The 16,836-nt window shown below is 41.5% G+C and overlaps 1 protein-coding gene across 3 annotated transcripts in view; it reads right to left on the bottom strand.

Moving 5' to 3' along the window:
• The window catches only part of MAP2 (microtubule associated protein 2), a 319,652-nt gene that overhangs the window by 58,579 nt on the left and 244,237 nt on the right, over positions 1-16,836 (bottom strand). For all 3 annotated transcript variants that reach the window (XM_026647705.2, XM_026647706.2, XM_026647707.2), the window contains exons 6-7: positions 13,460-13,573; positions 11,677-11,754 (exon numbers count right to left, since the gene is read on the bottom strand). In XM_026647705.2, coding sequence (XP_026503490.1) covers positions 11,677-11,754; positions 13,460-13,573 — 192 coding nt within the window. The remainder of the gene's footprint in view (positions 1-11,676; positions 11,755-13,459; positions 13,574-16,836) is intronic.

Below are 16,836 nucleotides of genomic sequence, written 5' to 3'. Positions count from 1 at the left end.
ACATAGGTTAACAAACTAACACAGCTGCAATAAAAAATAGCCAACTATCCAACCTACTGAATGGAACAGGAGCGATCTGAGATTTCACATCGTTTGTGAACCTTAGTGAACTCATGAAGAACTAAAATGTTAGTTTTCTGAATACTAGAAATTAAGTCTCTGGTTGACCATCACTAGTGTGATAGCTAGTGACTTGTTGATCACTTTATTCATAGGATATACTCTTCAGTCAGTATCTGTAACTGTAGATTACCTGTTGGGTTTTCTGCCAGCATGAAAGTGGCAAAATAATTTCTTTTTTTTCTCCTTCTTTGATATAAGATCCTGAATCCAACCCCATCCCACCCCACCTCAATAATGAAGAAATTAATCAAGCCAGTTAAAGTTTCCAGATCTGTGTACCTGAGCATCGCACTGTAGAAAGCAATACCACCGTGGCTGCAGAGTGCTAGTTCTAGCAATGAAACCTAACCTGGGTGAACACCTGAAGTAAGAAAAGACAATCTGACAGAGGAATGTGCATGAGTCATGACCCACCCCCGGATATCTATCTCACTTATTATTCCACTTTAGGCTGTAGCATATTAATTTACCAGTCGCTGTAATCATGAACAAGCTGTGTCCTTCCATTTACGGTATATCACTCCCTTTATATGGAGATGAATAAGTGGGTACAGAAAAGTTAGATATAAAGGTCAGGCTGTGCAGCTTTCACTCACATTGGTGAACACTTGTGCACATCACTAGCCTCATTAACTTTGGTGGGTCTGCTCACGTAAGGGAGGGCTCAGCGACGTGAGGAAGGGTTGCATAATCTTGCCCTAGGCAGGTTACTCTTGAGGGTTACGAGAGTGTATCCAGGAAGAGGCAAACAATAGGGTAAGGAGGAAAATATGATGTTTTGACCAAGGACAATCTGGAACTTGACCAACAAGACAATGCATGCCCCAATTTTTGCAGATAAAATGAATCATTATTTAAAGTTCATTTGTGTTGTATGCCCTCCTTCCCCCATTTGGCAACAAGCTACTGATCTCATAGGACGTGCACTTAAAAAATCCTGGACTGACCGTGGTATCCCCGCTAAGCCATGAGAATAAAAATTGCCTCCTGACTCAGTTTGCTAGTGAATGTTACCGAACAGCAGATGCTTTCCTTGATGGGCTTTGGAGACAGCACATGCAACTCCGGTGGGAATCCTCTACCATCGCACGCATGCAGAATTCATGCCCCCTGCAGATTTCTTTGCTTCCCCACAGAAAAATGACTGACAGGGAAGCAAAGGGAAGCCGCAAAGCGGTCACGCACCCCTCCCCAGAAGTGCGGCATGTCGTTTCAGGTACCCCAAGCAGCTGGTGGAGAGGTAAATCACCATGGGGGAGTGGGGGACAGGGCTAGGGACTCCCTGGCTGGTGGCTCCTACCCTATGCCAGGCTCAGCTGCTACTTCCAGCTGGGCTGAAGGTGAGGGAAGACAGGACTTCCTCTTCCCCTGCAGGTCAGACTCACCCCCAGAAACCTATGCTGGCTGCAGGAAGCTCCGCAGCCCCCCCCATCACTCCTCAGCTGTGGGGAGAGGGGTCACTGTACAGGGAGCTGCTACCCCATTCCCTGAACCCCCATGACCCCAGAGCCCTCATACCCAGATCCCCCACTGAGCCTCAATTCCCCGCACCCAGAACCCCCACAAAGCCTCCCATACCTGAACCCCAACCCTGCTGAGCCCCACCCCTGCATCCAGAGCTCCCCTGCACCCAGACCCCCCCTGCTGAACTCCACCCCTGTGCACCTGGACCCTCACCCCACTGAGCCCCAACCATCTGCACCTGGATTCCCACCCAACTCACCAAGCCCCACTCCCCCAGCACTGAGACCCTCCCACTGAGCCCCCCACCGAGCTCCATCCCCCACATGCAGATCCCCCCTGCTGAGCCCCAACCACCTTTACCTGGACCCCCTGCAGCATCCCATTTTTACTCAGAACTCCCCCAACAAGCCCCACACAGAACCCTCTCAACCCCCACCTGGATTCCCCCACACTAAGCCCCTCCACACTTGGATCCTGCCTTGCTGAGCCTTCCCACCCACACCTGGTGCACCTGGCACGGGGGGAGGGGGCAGGGCCCCGGGGTGTTTCTGGGGCAGGCCTGGCCCTTGCGCTATGTCAGGGTCAGGTGCAGCCTCACCATATCCTCGGTGAGGGCTGCAGGGTGATCTCCCACCTCTGTGCAGCCAGTGGTCCGTGTTGCCCTCTGCCATGCTGGAGACTCCACTTTTAATTATTGACAAATAAAATCTGCAGAATTTTGCAGAATTTTAAAATATTGTTCACAGAATTTTTAATTTGTTGGTGCAGAATTCCCTCTGAAGTAATGACATGCACAATCAGACATGAGCACTACTTCCTACGTGCAGGATGGGACACATCTGGCTAAGCAGACTCAGATGAGGAATGAAGTGGGATCCAGGGGTTTTTTTGGTCTCAGTTTGAATGTGCTTCTTTGTCTATGTACGCCAGGGCCGCCCAGAGGATTCAGGGGGCCTGGGGTCTTCGGCGGCGGGGGGCCCCTGCCATCGAATTGCTGCCAAAGACCCAGCACTTCGGCGGCAGGTCCCGGGGCGGAAGGACCCCCCGCCGCGGGTCTTCAGGGCATTTCGGCGGCGGGTCCCGGAGCGGAAGGACCCCCGCCGCCGAATTGCCGCCGAAGACCCGGAGCGGAAGAAGCTCCCGGGGCCCGGGCCCCACGAGAGTTTTCTGGGGCCCCCGGAGCGAGTGAAGGACCTCGCTCCAGGGGCCCCAAAAAACTCTCGTGGGGGCCCCTGCGGGGCCCAGGGCAAATTGCCCCACTTCACTCCCCCCCCACCCCCCCGGGTGGCCCTGATGTACGCAGAGCATTGAGATGCAAGTTAGCAGCTACTCTGGCATGAATTAAGTAATTACATTTCTCTTGACTGCATGAGTTTTTAGTTGTTCCAGGCTCTTTTACTATGGGAATTTTCCCAACCTGGGACTCAGCTTGGAACACATGTTGCTCTCAGCTACATCTGTGCAAGCAGTTGTAGTCAGAATGATTGCATCCATGTAACTGAGATAAAAATTTAGCCCATCAACTGTAAAACACATAATAAAGTTGTCTTCCACAAATTGCCACATATAGCTTTATTAAGGCATATTAACATATTCCTTGACTCATAGACTTTAAGGCCAAAAGGGTCCATCATGATTATCTAGTCTGACCTCCTGCACATCGCAGGTCACAGAACCTCACCCACCCACTCCTGTAATAGACCCATAACCTCTGGTTGAGTTACTGATGTCCTCAAATCTTGATTTAAAGATTTTAAGTTACAAAGAATTTACCATTTATTCTAGTTCAAACCAGCAAGCGACCCACACTGCAGAGAAAGGTGAAAAACCCCTATGGTCTCTGACAGTCTCACCTGGGGGAAAATTTCTTCCCAACCCCAAATATTAGTTAGACCTTGATCATGGGGCAAAACCCACCAGCCAGACACCTTAGAAAGAATTCTCTGTAATAACTCAGAGCTCTCCCAATCTAGTGTCCCATCTCTGGACATTGGAGATATTTCCTAATAGCAGACACAGATGGGCCATATGCCATTGTAGGCAACCTCATCATACCATTCCCTCCATAAACTTATCAAGCTCAGTCTTGAAACAAGTTAGGTTTTTTGCCCCCGCTATTCCCCTTTGGAGGCTGTTCTAGAATTTCACTACTCTGATGGTTAAAAGCCTTTGTCTGTCTAATATCAAGTCTAAACTTGTTGATGGTCAGTTTATTCATAGATTCATAGATTCTAGGACTGGAAGGGACCTCGAGAGGTCATCGAGTCCAGTCCCCTGCCCGCATGGCAGGACCAAATACTGTCTAAACCATCCCTGATAGACATTTATCTAACCTACTCTTAAATATCTCCAGAGATGGAGATTCCACAACCTCCCTAGGCAATTTATTCCAGTGTTTAACCACCCTGACAGTTAGGAACTTTTTCCTAATGTCCAACCTACTCCTCTCCCTCCCTAGTGTTTGCCCCTCGGTGTATTTCTAGAGAACAATCAGCCTCAGCCTTCGTTTTGTTAGGCTAAACAAGCCAAGCTCCTTAATTCTCCTCTGATAAGGTAGGTTCTCCAGTCCTCTAATCATCCTAGTAGCCTTTCTCTACATCTGTTCCAGTTTGAATTCATCTTTCTGAAACATGGGAGACCAGACTTGCACACAGTATTCTAGAGGAGGTCTAACCAGTGCCTTGTAAAATAGTAATACTACTTCCTTATCTCTACGGGAAATACTCTCCTGATGCATTTTAGGATTGCATGAATCTTTTTCATGGCTGCATCCATTTGGGGGGCTCACAGTCATCTTGTGATCAACCAATACACCCAGGTCTTTCTCCTCCTCTGTGACTTCCAGCTGGTAAATTCCCAGATTACAGTAAAAATTCTTATTGTTAGACTCTAAATGCCTGATCTTGCATTTGGCACTAGTAAATTCCATCCTACCTCTGTTACTCCATTTTTCAAGGTCATTCAAATCTCACTTATTCCTCAGATGGTTAACTTATCACACAGCATTTCAGAGGTAATCTCATTCAAAGACTATAGTCAATAAAGAACAAAGAGAACCTGTTTTGTCATTAATTGCACCTCTCCGGTGCCTCTTAAAGCAAGTATTCTGTAATGGGGAGGTTACACTTGCTGATTTATGAAATGCATATTGCTCATCAAACCATCACATGCCATCAAAAGCATGTGACTTGGAGCTGCAGCTACTACCTCAGTGTATGATATGCAACTACAGTCGCATAAGGGGAACCTTGGGGAAGAAATATCATTGCATATTATGGTGTGGACAAAGAGAAACCTCTGAAGATAACGCCAGGCTAATGTTCTGGTGTTTTTTAGAGAGGGCTGATATATTTTCTTCTTACTAAAAAAGATACTTTGTGTGTGTGCGTATGTGGGGGGATTATTAATAGCATCATCCTGGTCATAATAATAAAATGTGGTGGTTTCCATTTATAATTGCTCACAGCTATTTCGTGGCAAGTACTAGGGAGTTTTAAATAAATCTTCTTCAGGCTTTAGGATCCTAGTCAGTCATTTGGCTTAAGATCCTTAGCTCATTTGTAGATTTCAATCTGGCTAATAATGGTGATCGATATTTAAAATTCTTGAATATTTTTGCAGATACATGTATGAATAGAATAGAAAAAAACTTATATGTAAGAACTTTGTCATGCCACCTGCACTTCATTTAGAATCATAGGCTCTAATTCTCCAGATACTTACTTACCTGCTTAAGCACTGGCAGGATTGGGGATTTAGATTCTGAGCAAGGTCTCCAATGTCTTTCCTTGTCTCCAGAAACTTATATTTTGCAGCTATCTATATTAATTTTCCAAGCACATATTTTTGAAACGTAAAATGCCTAACTTGGTGCAGTTGAAGAATCTCTTTTCTAGTAAACATTTTAGGCACTAAACAACGCATTCAAGTGCAGGATTAATTTTACAGGACACCATGAGAACCCAACCTCTGTTATTTTCAGTGAGGTACTTTTTGCTTTCTGCAGCAAAGTAGTAGCAACTGACTTGCAACAGAATGATATTTATTCCTTCCTGCTGCTTATTCACTCACAATGGGAGGACAAACTATTCATTGATCACAATACCGTTAGTTCCAATCTGCAGTATTTTGCATCTGAAAGGAAGATGATCCAAGGTTAAGATTCTGTGGCATACTGTATTATATAACTGTCCACAATATAATGTCTGGTTATTTGCATCCTGCGGAGTCTCTGTTGAGGTGACTATATCTATCTGTCTGTCTGTCTGTATCCCACAGAGTTTGCTTTAAATGGACCGTTTTAACACATATTCTTTCATCAGGGCAAATAGGTTACCAGAGAGTTAAAAATTAACAGTAGGGTAAAATATTTAGGATTATTTTGCTGCTGATTCTTCTAAATTTATTTCCTACTAATCAATTATTCTGAATATGCCAAATGTTGTAAGACTCTGCAAGTATCTATGACTTAACCAACTGGAAGGATACATTCAGGTGGGCCAAATTCACTTCTGCTGTAAGTGTATTGAGTTACACCCAGGATGAATATGGTGCAAGATGCCTATCTGACTTTAAAGGCTGCTCTTTTTGAAACTGCCCACCACCTTGAAGAAAAAATCTGAACTACCTTCAGGAAAAGCAACTTTCCAAAGAAACATTGCTTCAAACAATCAAAACATCAGCTGTGATGGTGGGCAGTGCTACTTGCTTGGAAAACTACTTTCTGAAGTGGTGATGTTAACTCTGTGCCACGGTAACTTCAAAAGATGATATACGGATAGCACAATAAGTAAAAGGAGCTCAAATCTAAGCTGCCAGTATGATGGGAGCTAATGATGATTCTAGGTTTCTGTAGGTTTCTGTAGTATTCAAATGATATAAAGAAGAAATATGTTTGACGTCTTTACAAAGGCTTATTTGCATGATGGAAAGGGATGCTGCTAATGAACACTATTGTGATGTGTGTATTAATTTAACTGCTAAGCCAGTTAATTCACTCTGTATTTCCAGTTCATTTTATTATATTGATTAAAGTCTCAATTCAAGAAAGCATCATTATTCAGGAATGTAGTTAAGCACGTGCTTAAGTCTGAATTGAAGTCAAGTTAAAGTTAAGCATGTGCTTAACTGCTTTTCTTACCTTAACAGGTAAAGATTTAAGTGAATGCTTAGGTGCTTTCCTGAATCGGGGCCTGCTTGGGTATAACAAAATATCTCATTGGTTATCATAGAATATCAGGGTTGGAAGGGACCTCAGGAGGTCATCTAGTTCAACCCCCTGCTCAAAGCAGGACCAATCCTCAGACAGATTTTTGCCCCAGATCCCTAAATGGCCCCCCCAAGGATTGAATTCACAACCCTGGGTTTAGCAGGCCAATGCTCAAACCACTGAGCTATCCCTCCCCCTGTTATTATGCAAGGTAACCAAAATTTCACTGCTGTAACAATTGATGATGTTCAAACCAGCAAACTCGATAAAGGGCATAGAGCCAAATAGAGGAAATGTCAAATTACCAGAGATTTGCATCTATATTTCAGTAATATTTGTTGAAGTATTTTTCAGTGACAAATACAATCAGTAAAATATTCAGATAATGTTTTGCTATTACGTTCTCCTGAATCACAAGATAGATTCTGAGAAGGTGGAAACGAGATTACATTCTAGTGATAAGAAACTGATAGAGGGAAGTGACTGACATTGCTAAAATGGAGTATGTTAGTTATGTGATTTTAGATTACAGGCTGGGATGTTAGGGACCCAACTCGCATTGAATTTCGATGGAAGATGATTGCCTAACTTTGACAATACCAGCCATAAGTCTTTATGGCAGAGGTTCTCAAACAATGATTCATGTATCACAGGTGGTACACAGAGCACTTCCTGGTAGTCCAAAGAAAGCTGGCTGGTCACATGGCGATGGCTCCTCCTCCTTGTACCTAACAGCTAAAATGCTTGAAAAGGCATCAAAAATACATTAAAGGGTGAGTTTGTCAAAAACGCTCAGCATGAGTCTGACTTCACTCCCACTGAAGTCATTGGTAAAATTCCCATGGAAGCAGTTAGGTCAATGCTGAGCACTGCTGAAAATCCCCTTACCAAACACTTTCCTAATATTATTTTTCTATGTAAGCAATCGCTGTCGTTACCATATAGGGATGTTACATAATCATGAATGGGAAGGGAAATGGCCTGCATGACCACAGATTAGTGTGGGCGGGAATGGTCCAGGTGACAATCTTCTGTTAAGCATAAAGAAGACAGAGAACACCTACTTTATAGCTTGTTAACTGGTTATAGGCAAGAAAATACAGGCCCTGCTTAGAGTCTGTCTGAAATATTAATGGAACTGAAGGAGACAACAGAGTAATGGTCCTGGCTCATATGTATTATTTTCTTGCTACCATTTTATTAAGGTCTGTCATGTCTTATATTGTTGGTTTTGTTTTTTAGTTTTTGTTTTTTGGTAGATCTGTATTGTTTATTCATAACAGCTTTATGACACAATTTCTTAAGAAGGGAAATAATGTCTTTAAATGCTAATATGATTTATTCGCCTCCTTCTTTATTTCTATAACAAAAATGTAATCTTTATTATTTTTGTCCCTTATAAACCTGCTCAGGCAAAAAAAATGCTCAGGCAAAAAGATTATGTATTTTAAAGTCTATGATACAATTTTTTTACACAAAGACTAATTCAGTTTTAGCTTCTGGGTATCTTTTGAAAATACCTTTTAAAAAGTCATTCTTAACTGGAAATAATCTCTGTTTACAGCACTTGGTTCCTTTCAATTTGTAAAATATACTTATTTGGTTTAAAAAAACTTATCCCAAAATACATACTTTAAAATGTAAGCTAGTCTATCAAAGGCATTTAGATTCATTTTTTACACAGGACAATGGAATTGGGGCCAATCTTACAAAGATCTGAGCACAGAAACTGCCATGTTGGGAATACAAAGCAGCAGCAGCACTGTTTGTCCAGATCCATTTGATAAAACGATAAGACAGCACTTGGGAAAATTTCAACTCCTGGAAAAAAAAAATCACATTACAATATTTGCAATCATATCAAAATAATTTCAATAAGAGCAAATTAGTTATCTTACCTCCAGCAGCACTGCAAAGAGACCTGCTCATCTGAACGTTTGTCTGTGGCTGAATGAAAGAATCAAACCTACATTCACTGACTCTTTTCTCTCCTGAAATGTATTTGACCCAGAAATCTCTCTCCCTTCCTCTTTTCTCTTTCCTTCTTCTTCTTCTTCTTTTTTTTTTTTTAATTTGTGTTTGCTGCATGGCTGGCCACATCTACCTTTGTCATGTCTACAACAGTGATTTCCACCCTGGTATGACTGAAGGAAATCTCTTTTGGTTTCAAAGCAATGCAAGGCACTGACAACAGCACTGGTAAAACATTCAAGAGGAAAACAACAACAATGAAAAGGAAAACTTAGGTATTTATACAGAACTACCAGATGGGTTCACCTTTTTTGTTCAACAACTTCAGAACTGGATTAAATTCTGTAAATACCACTGCATTACACAGAGCAGACAGACAGACAGACAGACACAAAAAGGTACACACAGACAACTGAGTAGCATGAGGGGCTGAGGGTTTAAACAGGTAGTGTAGTGTACACACTGGGTCAAATCTTGCAGTCTTTACGCATGCAAAGTTCCCACTAAGGTCAATAGGAGCTTTTCCTGACTAACTACTGCAGGATTTGGCTTATTAGCAGTTAATGTTATCAGGCAATCCTGACTCCAAGCAACAAAAGTTCAATATAGCCTCCAACTATAAGGCCTTGATCAGGTGAAAAAGGGATTTGCTGAATCAAGGCCTAATTCACTGAAAGAAGCACAAGACAATATTAACTAGAGCTGTTTGAAACTTTTCAAATTTCGATGAAAAACTAGACAAAATTTTTTGTGACAATTTTGACTAACATTTCCTTTGTTTTTTCAACTAACTCTAATATGAACCCCCCAAGAGCCAAACATAAAAGAGGAGCTTACAGCACTTTGGAACTCTTTGGCCATCAGTGACTGAGGAACTACAGTACAGGAGCTCTGTCAATGTTTCCCTTATAAACCTGTATTTGCAGGAGGTTATAAACAAGTCCAATGAAGTTTGCTCTCAAACTGAAAGTTAGTAGAAAAGTTTATCATAGAAACATTTTTTTTAAATCCAACCTTTAAAGCAAACAACATGAATGCTGTAAAAACTATCATACTTAGCAAGTATATAATACATTACATCTTCCAGCCACTCTACAATCATTGACTCTAAAGTCCTCACAACACCCCTGTGAGGTGGGCAAGCAAGCATTATTATCTCATTTTTACATATGAGGAAAGAGAAACACAAAGAAGTTAAGTGACTTTCTGAGTCATTTGCAGAGCTGGAAACTGCTCAGTCTATTAGGCCAAAGAGATGTCTACTGTTCTGTCACTTCTTTGCATCGATACAACAAAATGGCTTCCATTTAAAAGACATTTGGCAAGTGATTATAACATTCTGTCAATTAATCAATTTTGCTACTGTATAAAACCCGCAAAGTAATAAGCAATAATACGGTTAGTGAAAACATTGTGCAAAGCCAATGCCAAACCCAAGGTAAAGGGATCTTAAAATTAGTCTCAAGCAGATCAACAACCCCTTCATTCTGTTACTAAAAATCAAAAAGCACACCCCTGAACAGTAAGATAATCAAATAAATCAACACAAAAAGAGCAGTGAAATAATCAAAATGCCCCTAGCAATCCTAAAAATCTTTGCCAGAGTAGTACTGGTTTCCTTTTTTTTTTCTGAGTGGTTTTATTTGATTACCATTACCTTTGAGTAGACATTGTAATATTTGCTCAACAACAGGAATGTGAATGTTACGATAATAATGACAAAGAAATCAAAGTTTGCATATTGGTTACTGCACATGCCAAGTAAGTATTTTCAATACAAAGTACCCAAGGATGTAACATTTGTCAATGTATACAGGAGGTGGACTGACCCAAAACGCAGGGATATCAGGTATAAAAAAAAGTGTCTCATTGCAGAACGTCATGGTAAACTGAGAGCTAGCACATATTGGACATCACATAAAAAATACACATTTCCAACACTAGTGCAGGATAAATCACACACAGTATGTACTCAACAGACAGTAATAGCTTATTTCTATGACACATTAATTTTCAAGATATTTATTTTTAAAAAACAAGAAGGAAGGTGACATATGAAAACTATATTCATACTATAATGATAATGTCAAATGTCTGATTTAGCTCACAAAGACAAGGGAATTCATAGGGCCGAATTTTTCTCTCAGATCCATATGATAGGGCTCAGCAGTAATGTTCTGCTCTTCCTCTGTCGACTCAGACACCCAGACCTTGATTCAGCAGTCTACACATCACCATGGGCTTAATGTTAGGCATGTGACTTCAATGGGGTTTAAGCACATGCTTCAAGTTAAGCACATGATTACATGCTTTCTGAATTGTGGCTTCAGCGACAGCAGAATGTGGACATTATTGGGTTACCGACGTTGAGTACTACTGTGTGGATCAGAAAGTATAATTTGCTTTAAGAGTAGAATTTCACTTTGGCACCCTGGTACAGAATCCCCATATACACCAAGGCACAGAAATGTGAATTAAAGCTGGAAAGCAGAAGGAATAATCGAACTCTGAATCTCCTTGCTTGTATGGACTTGGATTGTGAAACAACATTAATGCTGGTTAATTTCCAACTAAACGCATCTTAACAGACTGTAGTAACCAATATTTAACACCACGTTCTAGGCTCACACTTGGGAAGTCTCACTATTTAGACATCTTGGCTTGTAATATTTATTAATAATTATTGTTCATTTATTTTTGCTTACTTCCAATTATCCCTGTGTATACGTATATATCTCATTTGTGTGTTACGGTCACTTTGCAGATGGCACTTCATTGCTGGGGAATGCTTACTCTTTAAGCTGAAGCTAGCAGGAAGTATTTCCATTTACTACTTCCCCCACCTCTTCGTATGAGCATTTGTTCCCTTCCTCGATAGACATACTCTGAAATGTCCAGGGGACCCTTACCTTCTGCCAGTGTTCCAGTCTGTTCTGAGGCTGGTGATGGAGGCGGGGAAGGAGGCAGATTAGCTGATTCTTCAACTGCTAGAGATTGAACAATGCAAATGAGAAAATGAGATACAGCAATTAATTCCTGTGAAACCATTAGATGCTGAGTACAAGCTGCAATTCTGGCCTGTTCGGAGAATACTTAAATGGAGGTTGTGCCTAATAGATTTTCAGATATACTCCCTTTTTCAATGTATTATTTTAAATCTATAATGAAAGGAAAACATTTCCTTTCAGGTGCCCTGCCTTACGTTCAAGAGTCTGGTCCCAGGGTACAACAAAATGAAATACAATAAAATAAAAAAGTATCAGTCCTTTGTGTTTGTGTCCCATCTGTTAGCCAGATCAATACTATTGTTCATTCATGATTTTGAGAAAGCTTCATTCACAAACCTAGGATGGCAACATATTTAAATCAGTGAGATTTTAAAGATTCAGTTCGATCATATGGAAAAGGGATAAATAGGCACCCAATCCCAAGCTTAGTTTACCTTTGGGTAGCTGGACAAATAGCACTTTGCTGGGTTCTTACATTATTACAACCTGGGTATTTTTTTGTTTCTGCTGGGTTCAGGGCTAGCTGCATAATATATGCAAATATTCCTTGTCAAAGTATGAAAGGTACCAGCTGGAAGCATCACCAAGGAAGGAAAACAAGTCAATGGGGAACTTCTGTCAGCCACCTGATCATGGTATTTCATCAGAGGAAGGCGCTATATTGAAGCCTAATCTAAGGTTTTAGATTAATTCCCAATTAAGGGTCTTATCCTGTTCCCACTGAAGTCAGAGGAAGTTTTGTCAATGGTTTCAGTAGCAGCAAGATTAAGCCCTAAACAAGGTATCTCTCAGGTATACTCAGATTCTTCATCTGATTTCACAGAAATAGTTTTGAGTATTTCTTCAGAGTTAGTACTGGGATCTATCAGGTTTTTTAAACTTTATGCCACAGTATTTCCTGGGCTGCAAATGATTCCAGCAAGCAACTAGGTCTCAATTTATGATTTAGGGCGTGATCCCCAGACCAATGAAATCAATGGAAAGACTTTCATTGACTTCAATGGATATTGGACCAGACCTAGTGCCTCGAATACTTCCTCTTGAGACTGGCTTTTTGATCCCAATGCAGATCATACAACCATATTTAAATAACTCACAGATGTACTTTCGTACCTACAGGCGCTGTAACAGAAATCATTGCAAACACATTCATGTTTCTCAGAGTATGTTGAAGAATGTCTCAACACCCAGGCTGTGTAATTAGTTCTGCCCTCACTTAGGCCCAACTCAGCAAAGGAGTTAAGTGTGCGCTTAAATTCCATAGATCTCGATAGGACTTAAGCAAATGCTTAAAGTCAAGCCTGTGTTAAGTATTTTTGCTGAATTAGGGACTTTCAGGCAAAATTGCACCTCAGTTAACGAGCCACTATCATAATAAACACAATAATAACAATAACGGTTGAAGTTGCTCAGAGAATGTAATGCAGACCTGGTGGGAGATGGACTAGTGAGGATAGGGTCAGCGAGGCAGTCAAAGGTGCATGATAAATTGAGGAAATGTGACATTTTATTTATTATCTGGTTACAACATTTATCCTAGGGTTCTACAATTTATCCATGAATATCAGCACCACCTTTGTGATCTACATGCATTATATATTGTGACCTGATATTAATAATTATATTTATATACATCTGCACACACAGAGATACCTTCCCCACTCTTGCAAATGCCTTGTTTTACCTAAAGGTAATGGTCCAGGCTGATCTTTGTGCTGGGCTTCTTTTTCCTGTTCACCTTTCAGGACTGCTACAGCTTCAGCTGTTACTACTTGGACTATCCTTGCAGACACTTCCTCTGTGATAGTAGCAAAATTAACAAAACAAAAACGGTGCGTTAATAAGAGATTTTTAAAAAAACGAAATTGAGTCTGGCTAAAACTTTCAGAGTCAGACTCATTCAGAGTTTTTAAAAATGTATTTTCTTTCAAATATTTAGGGAAATCATTACAAATGAAATTAAAGGACCAGATTTGCAAAAGATCTCAAGCCCCAGCACTCCTATTCTTCTCAGAGGGAACTGCTGGGTGTTGAAAATCTGTCCCTGAATCTGTAAATGTAAAGGTAATTTTGAATCTTACTCCTTGGAGCAAGGACAATGTAAGACATTACTATTAATCACTGCTTCTCATTTTTGGTATGGGAGATATATGCAGTAATTGCAGAATTTTAAAGTGAGAATTTATTAACTGTCTAGGAAGATTTTTCATGTGCAATTTTGCGACCATGGCATTTCCCAAACATGGCCAGGATGACAAGCTGAGGTGGATTTTCTGGCATCTAATATATTGAGTTATTTCTATTTTTACAAGTGCTTTGGATTGTATTTTTCCTTCATTAGCATACAGTTAGTATGCATTCCAGGGCACTGCACCTGAAGACATTGAAGGGTATGCTGATGAGGGACTTAAGAAAGAAGGGCCAATGACATTTCGACATTAAGATGTATAATTTATCCGCCTCACCTTTTTCAGGGCTGCACCATGCAGGCAACTCTACATTTGAATCACAGATCTGAGAGAATGCAAAAGTATTCCATGTGATACCACTGTCGGGGATGACAGAGGTTCATAGCAATGTGTCTGCGGTGCAGACTTTGCCTCCTGACCACTCAGTTGTGCCATCGAAGCTCAGCCAAAACTAAGGGCCTATACTGCCCCCGGAGGAGCAGAGCTGCTGCTGCACCCCTTGATGAAATGCTGCATGCTACGTGGACTCGTGTGGAGGGGTGCTGAGGTGGGGCCATGACCCAACTTCTCCCCACCTCCTTTGGAATGTTGTCTGCCCCTGGGGGAGTAGGGAGTGAGAAGTCACTGCGCTCTCCTTAGTGCTAGGAATGCAATTGTTCCTGGTCCTTACATGGGCTGGAAATGTTCCCTACACCCTTCTTCCCATCTCTTTAATGCGGCCAACATGACCCTGATTTACGGACTGATCCAAAGCCCAGTGAAGTCAACAGACATCTTTCCACTTCAAAGGGCTTTGGATCAGAACCTTATTCCACTATGAACGCCCATACGGTTACACATAAGGCACATTCGTTTTGGTTGAACGGCTGATGCTATCACAGGATGAAGATCACCGAAGAGAAATTAGTTGGGTACTTTTCAAGCACAGCATCTGTTGCTTTGTACAACACAGCAACAAGGAAATAGCGAAGAAATCCGTTCAGTGCAATTTACAGCCTGGACGTTTCCTTTTTGCTTTTAGTTATTGAGGAGGGGATTTTCAAGCCATCTGGGGGATTTGGGTGCCCGATTCCTATTCAACTGAAGAGGAACTGGGCCTACAAATTCTCATGCAGCTTTGAAAATACCACACTCAAGTCACTTTAATACATGCAAAAACTTCTCCCATTTGTAACTTAGTGCCTTTAGATGGACTGCATGAGACTTCCACATCTGGTAAAAATGTGGCCTGGAGGACGGTACGCTATTACCCAATGAATTTACATAAGAACATAAGAACGGCCACACTGGGTCAGACCAAAGCTCCATCTAGCCCAATATCCTGTCTTCTGACAGTGGCCAATGCCTGGTGCCCCAGAGGGAATGAACAGAACAGGTAATCATCAAGTGATCTATCCCCTGTCGCCCACTTCCAGCTTCCAGCAAACAGTCTAGGGACACCATCCCTGGCCATCCTGGATTCAAATATCCATTGATGGACCTGTCCTCCGTGAAATTATCTAGTTCTTTTTTGAACCCTGTCATAGTCTTGGCCTTCACAACATCCTCATGCAAAGAGTTTCACAGGTTGACTGTGCGTTGTGTGAATAAATACTTCCTTTTGTTTATTTTAAATCTGCTGCCTATTAATAAATTTAGTGCTAATATGCATGAAGATTTTATAACACTTCTTAGGCTAACGGCCCAACACTGAAATGGCAACTGCAAATGCAGCTGCAGGATTCAGGCCTAAATTTGCAAAGGATTTGTTAAAGGCTGTCTTATGATAACTCTTACACACAGCGAATAGCACCTTACTCCACGTGAAGTCCTATTGAGGTCAATGGGACTATCCATGGAGTTAATACTACTGACCGTGAGTACGGATATCTCAAACCCGGCCTTAGGGGTGCAGTGGGATGTAATCAGGCATGCAACTACATATGGAAATAGCCAGGAAGATCTGCCTAGTTGCCATTTTAGGTGCTTAGGGCCAGATTTTAAAGGTATTTAGGCACCTAAATCTCACTGAAATAATTGAGAGTTAGGTGCCTACATATGTTTAAAAATCTGGCCTTTAATAAAATAGCAAATTGATAGTTCATGCATCCAATTGCAGAACCATTTACAAAATAAATAAACCGTTATGTTTCCTGCCATGCAGCCCCTCGTACTTGGGAGGAACTCCCATAAATATCTGCAAAACTAACTCATTATCCTCCTTCAAAACCCTCCTTGAAACTTGACTTTGCCACGTGAGGCCTACAAAAAACTTGAGAATGATTTGGCTTCTCGTGTGCTGACCAATATTGTCTCATTGTTTCTTTGTACTTCCCCATCTGTCTCTATCCACCTGTTTCCTCGTCTTATACATAGATTGTAAACAGTTTGGGACAGGGACTGTCTTTTTGTTCTGTGTTAGTACAGTACCTAGCACAGTGGGGTCATGGTTCCTGACTGGGCCTTCTAGCTGTGACCGAAATACAATCAATCAATAAAATAAAATTCAGAGAAAAGTTGTGGGTTTCACATCTGCATATCTATCTACACTCCCTGGCTCATTAACATCCAGATTCCTTTCTACTTACAGCCATAGTCACTGTATTTCCCAGGTATTCCTGACGGCAGGTGGGAATTACTTTCAGACATTGAGGGCCATTCTACATGGTGCCGAGTGCCCTCACATGCACTGAAGCCAACTGAAATCATAGCAAACTCAATGTCTTGCAGCTTCAGGCCCACTATATGCATGGCCCAGACTTGCCCTCAGAGCCTTACTATGTACCCATAAAGCATTTCCACTATGTACCCATAAAATTCAATGTTGCTGTGGATGCCAATTGCTTTACTACAAATTAAATGCAATCCATCAGTGTCCAACGATGATGACATC

Source organism: Terrapene carolina, unplaced genomic scaffold (assembly GCF_002925995.2).
Source record: "Terrapene carolina triunguis isolate 2854851 unplaced genomic scaffold, T_m_triunguis-2.0 Scaffold62, whole genome shotgun sequence".
Lineage (NCBI taxonomy): Eukaryota > Metazoa > Chordata > Testudines > Emydidae > Terrapene > Terrapene triunguis.
This window is presented reverse-complemented; position numbering and strand designations above follow the sequence as displayed.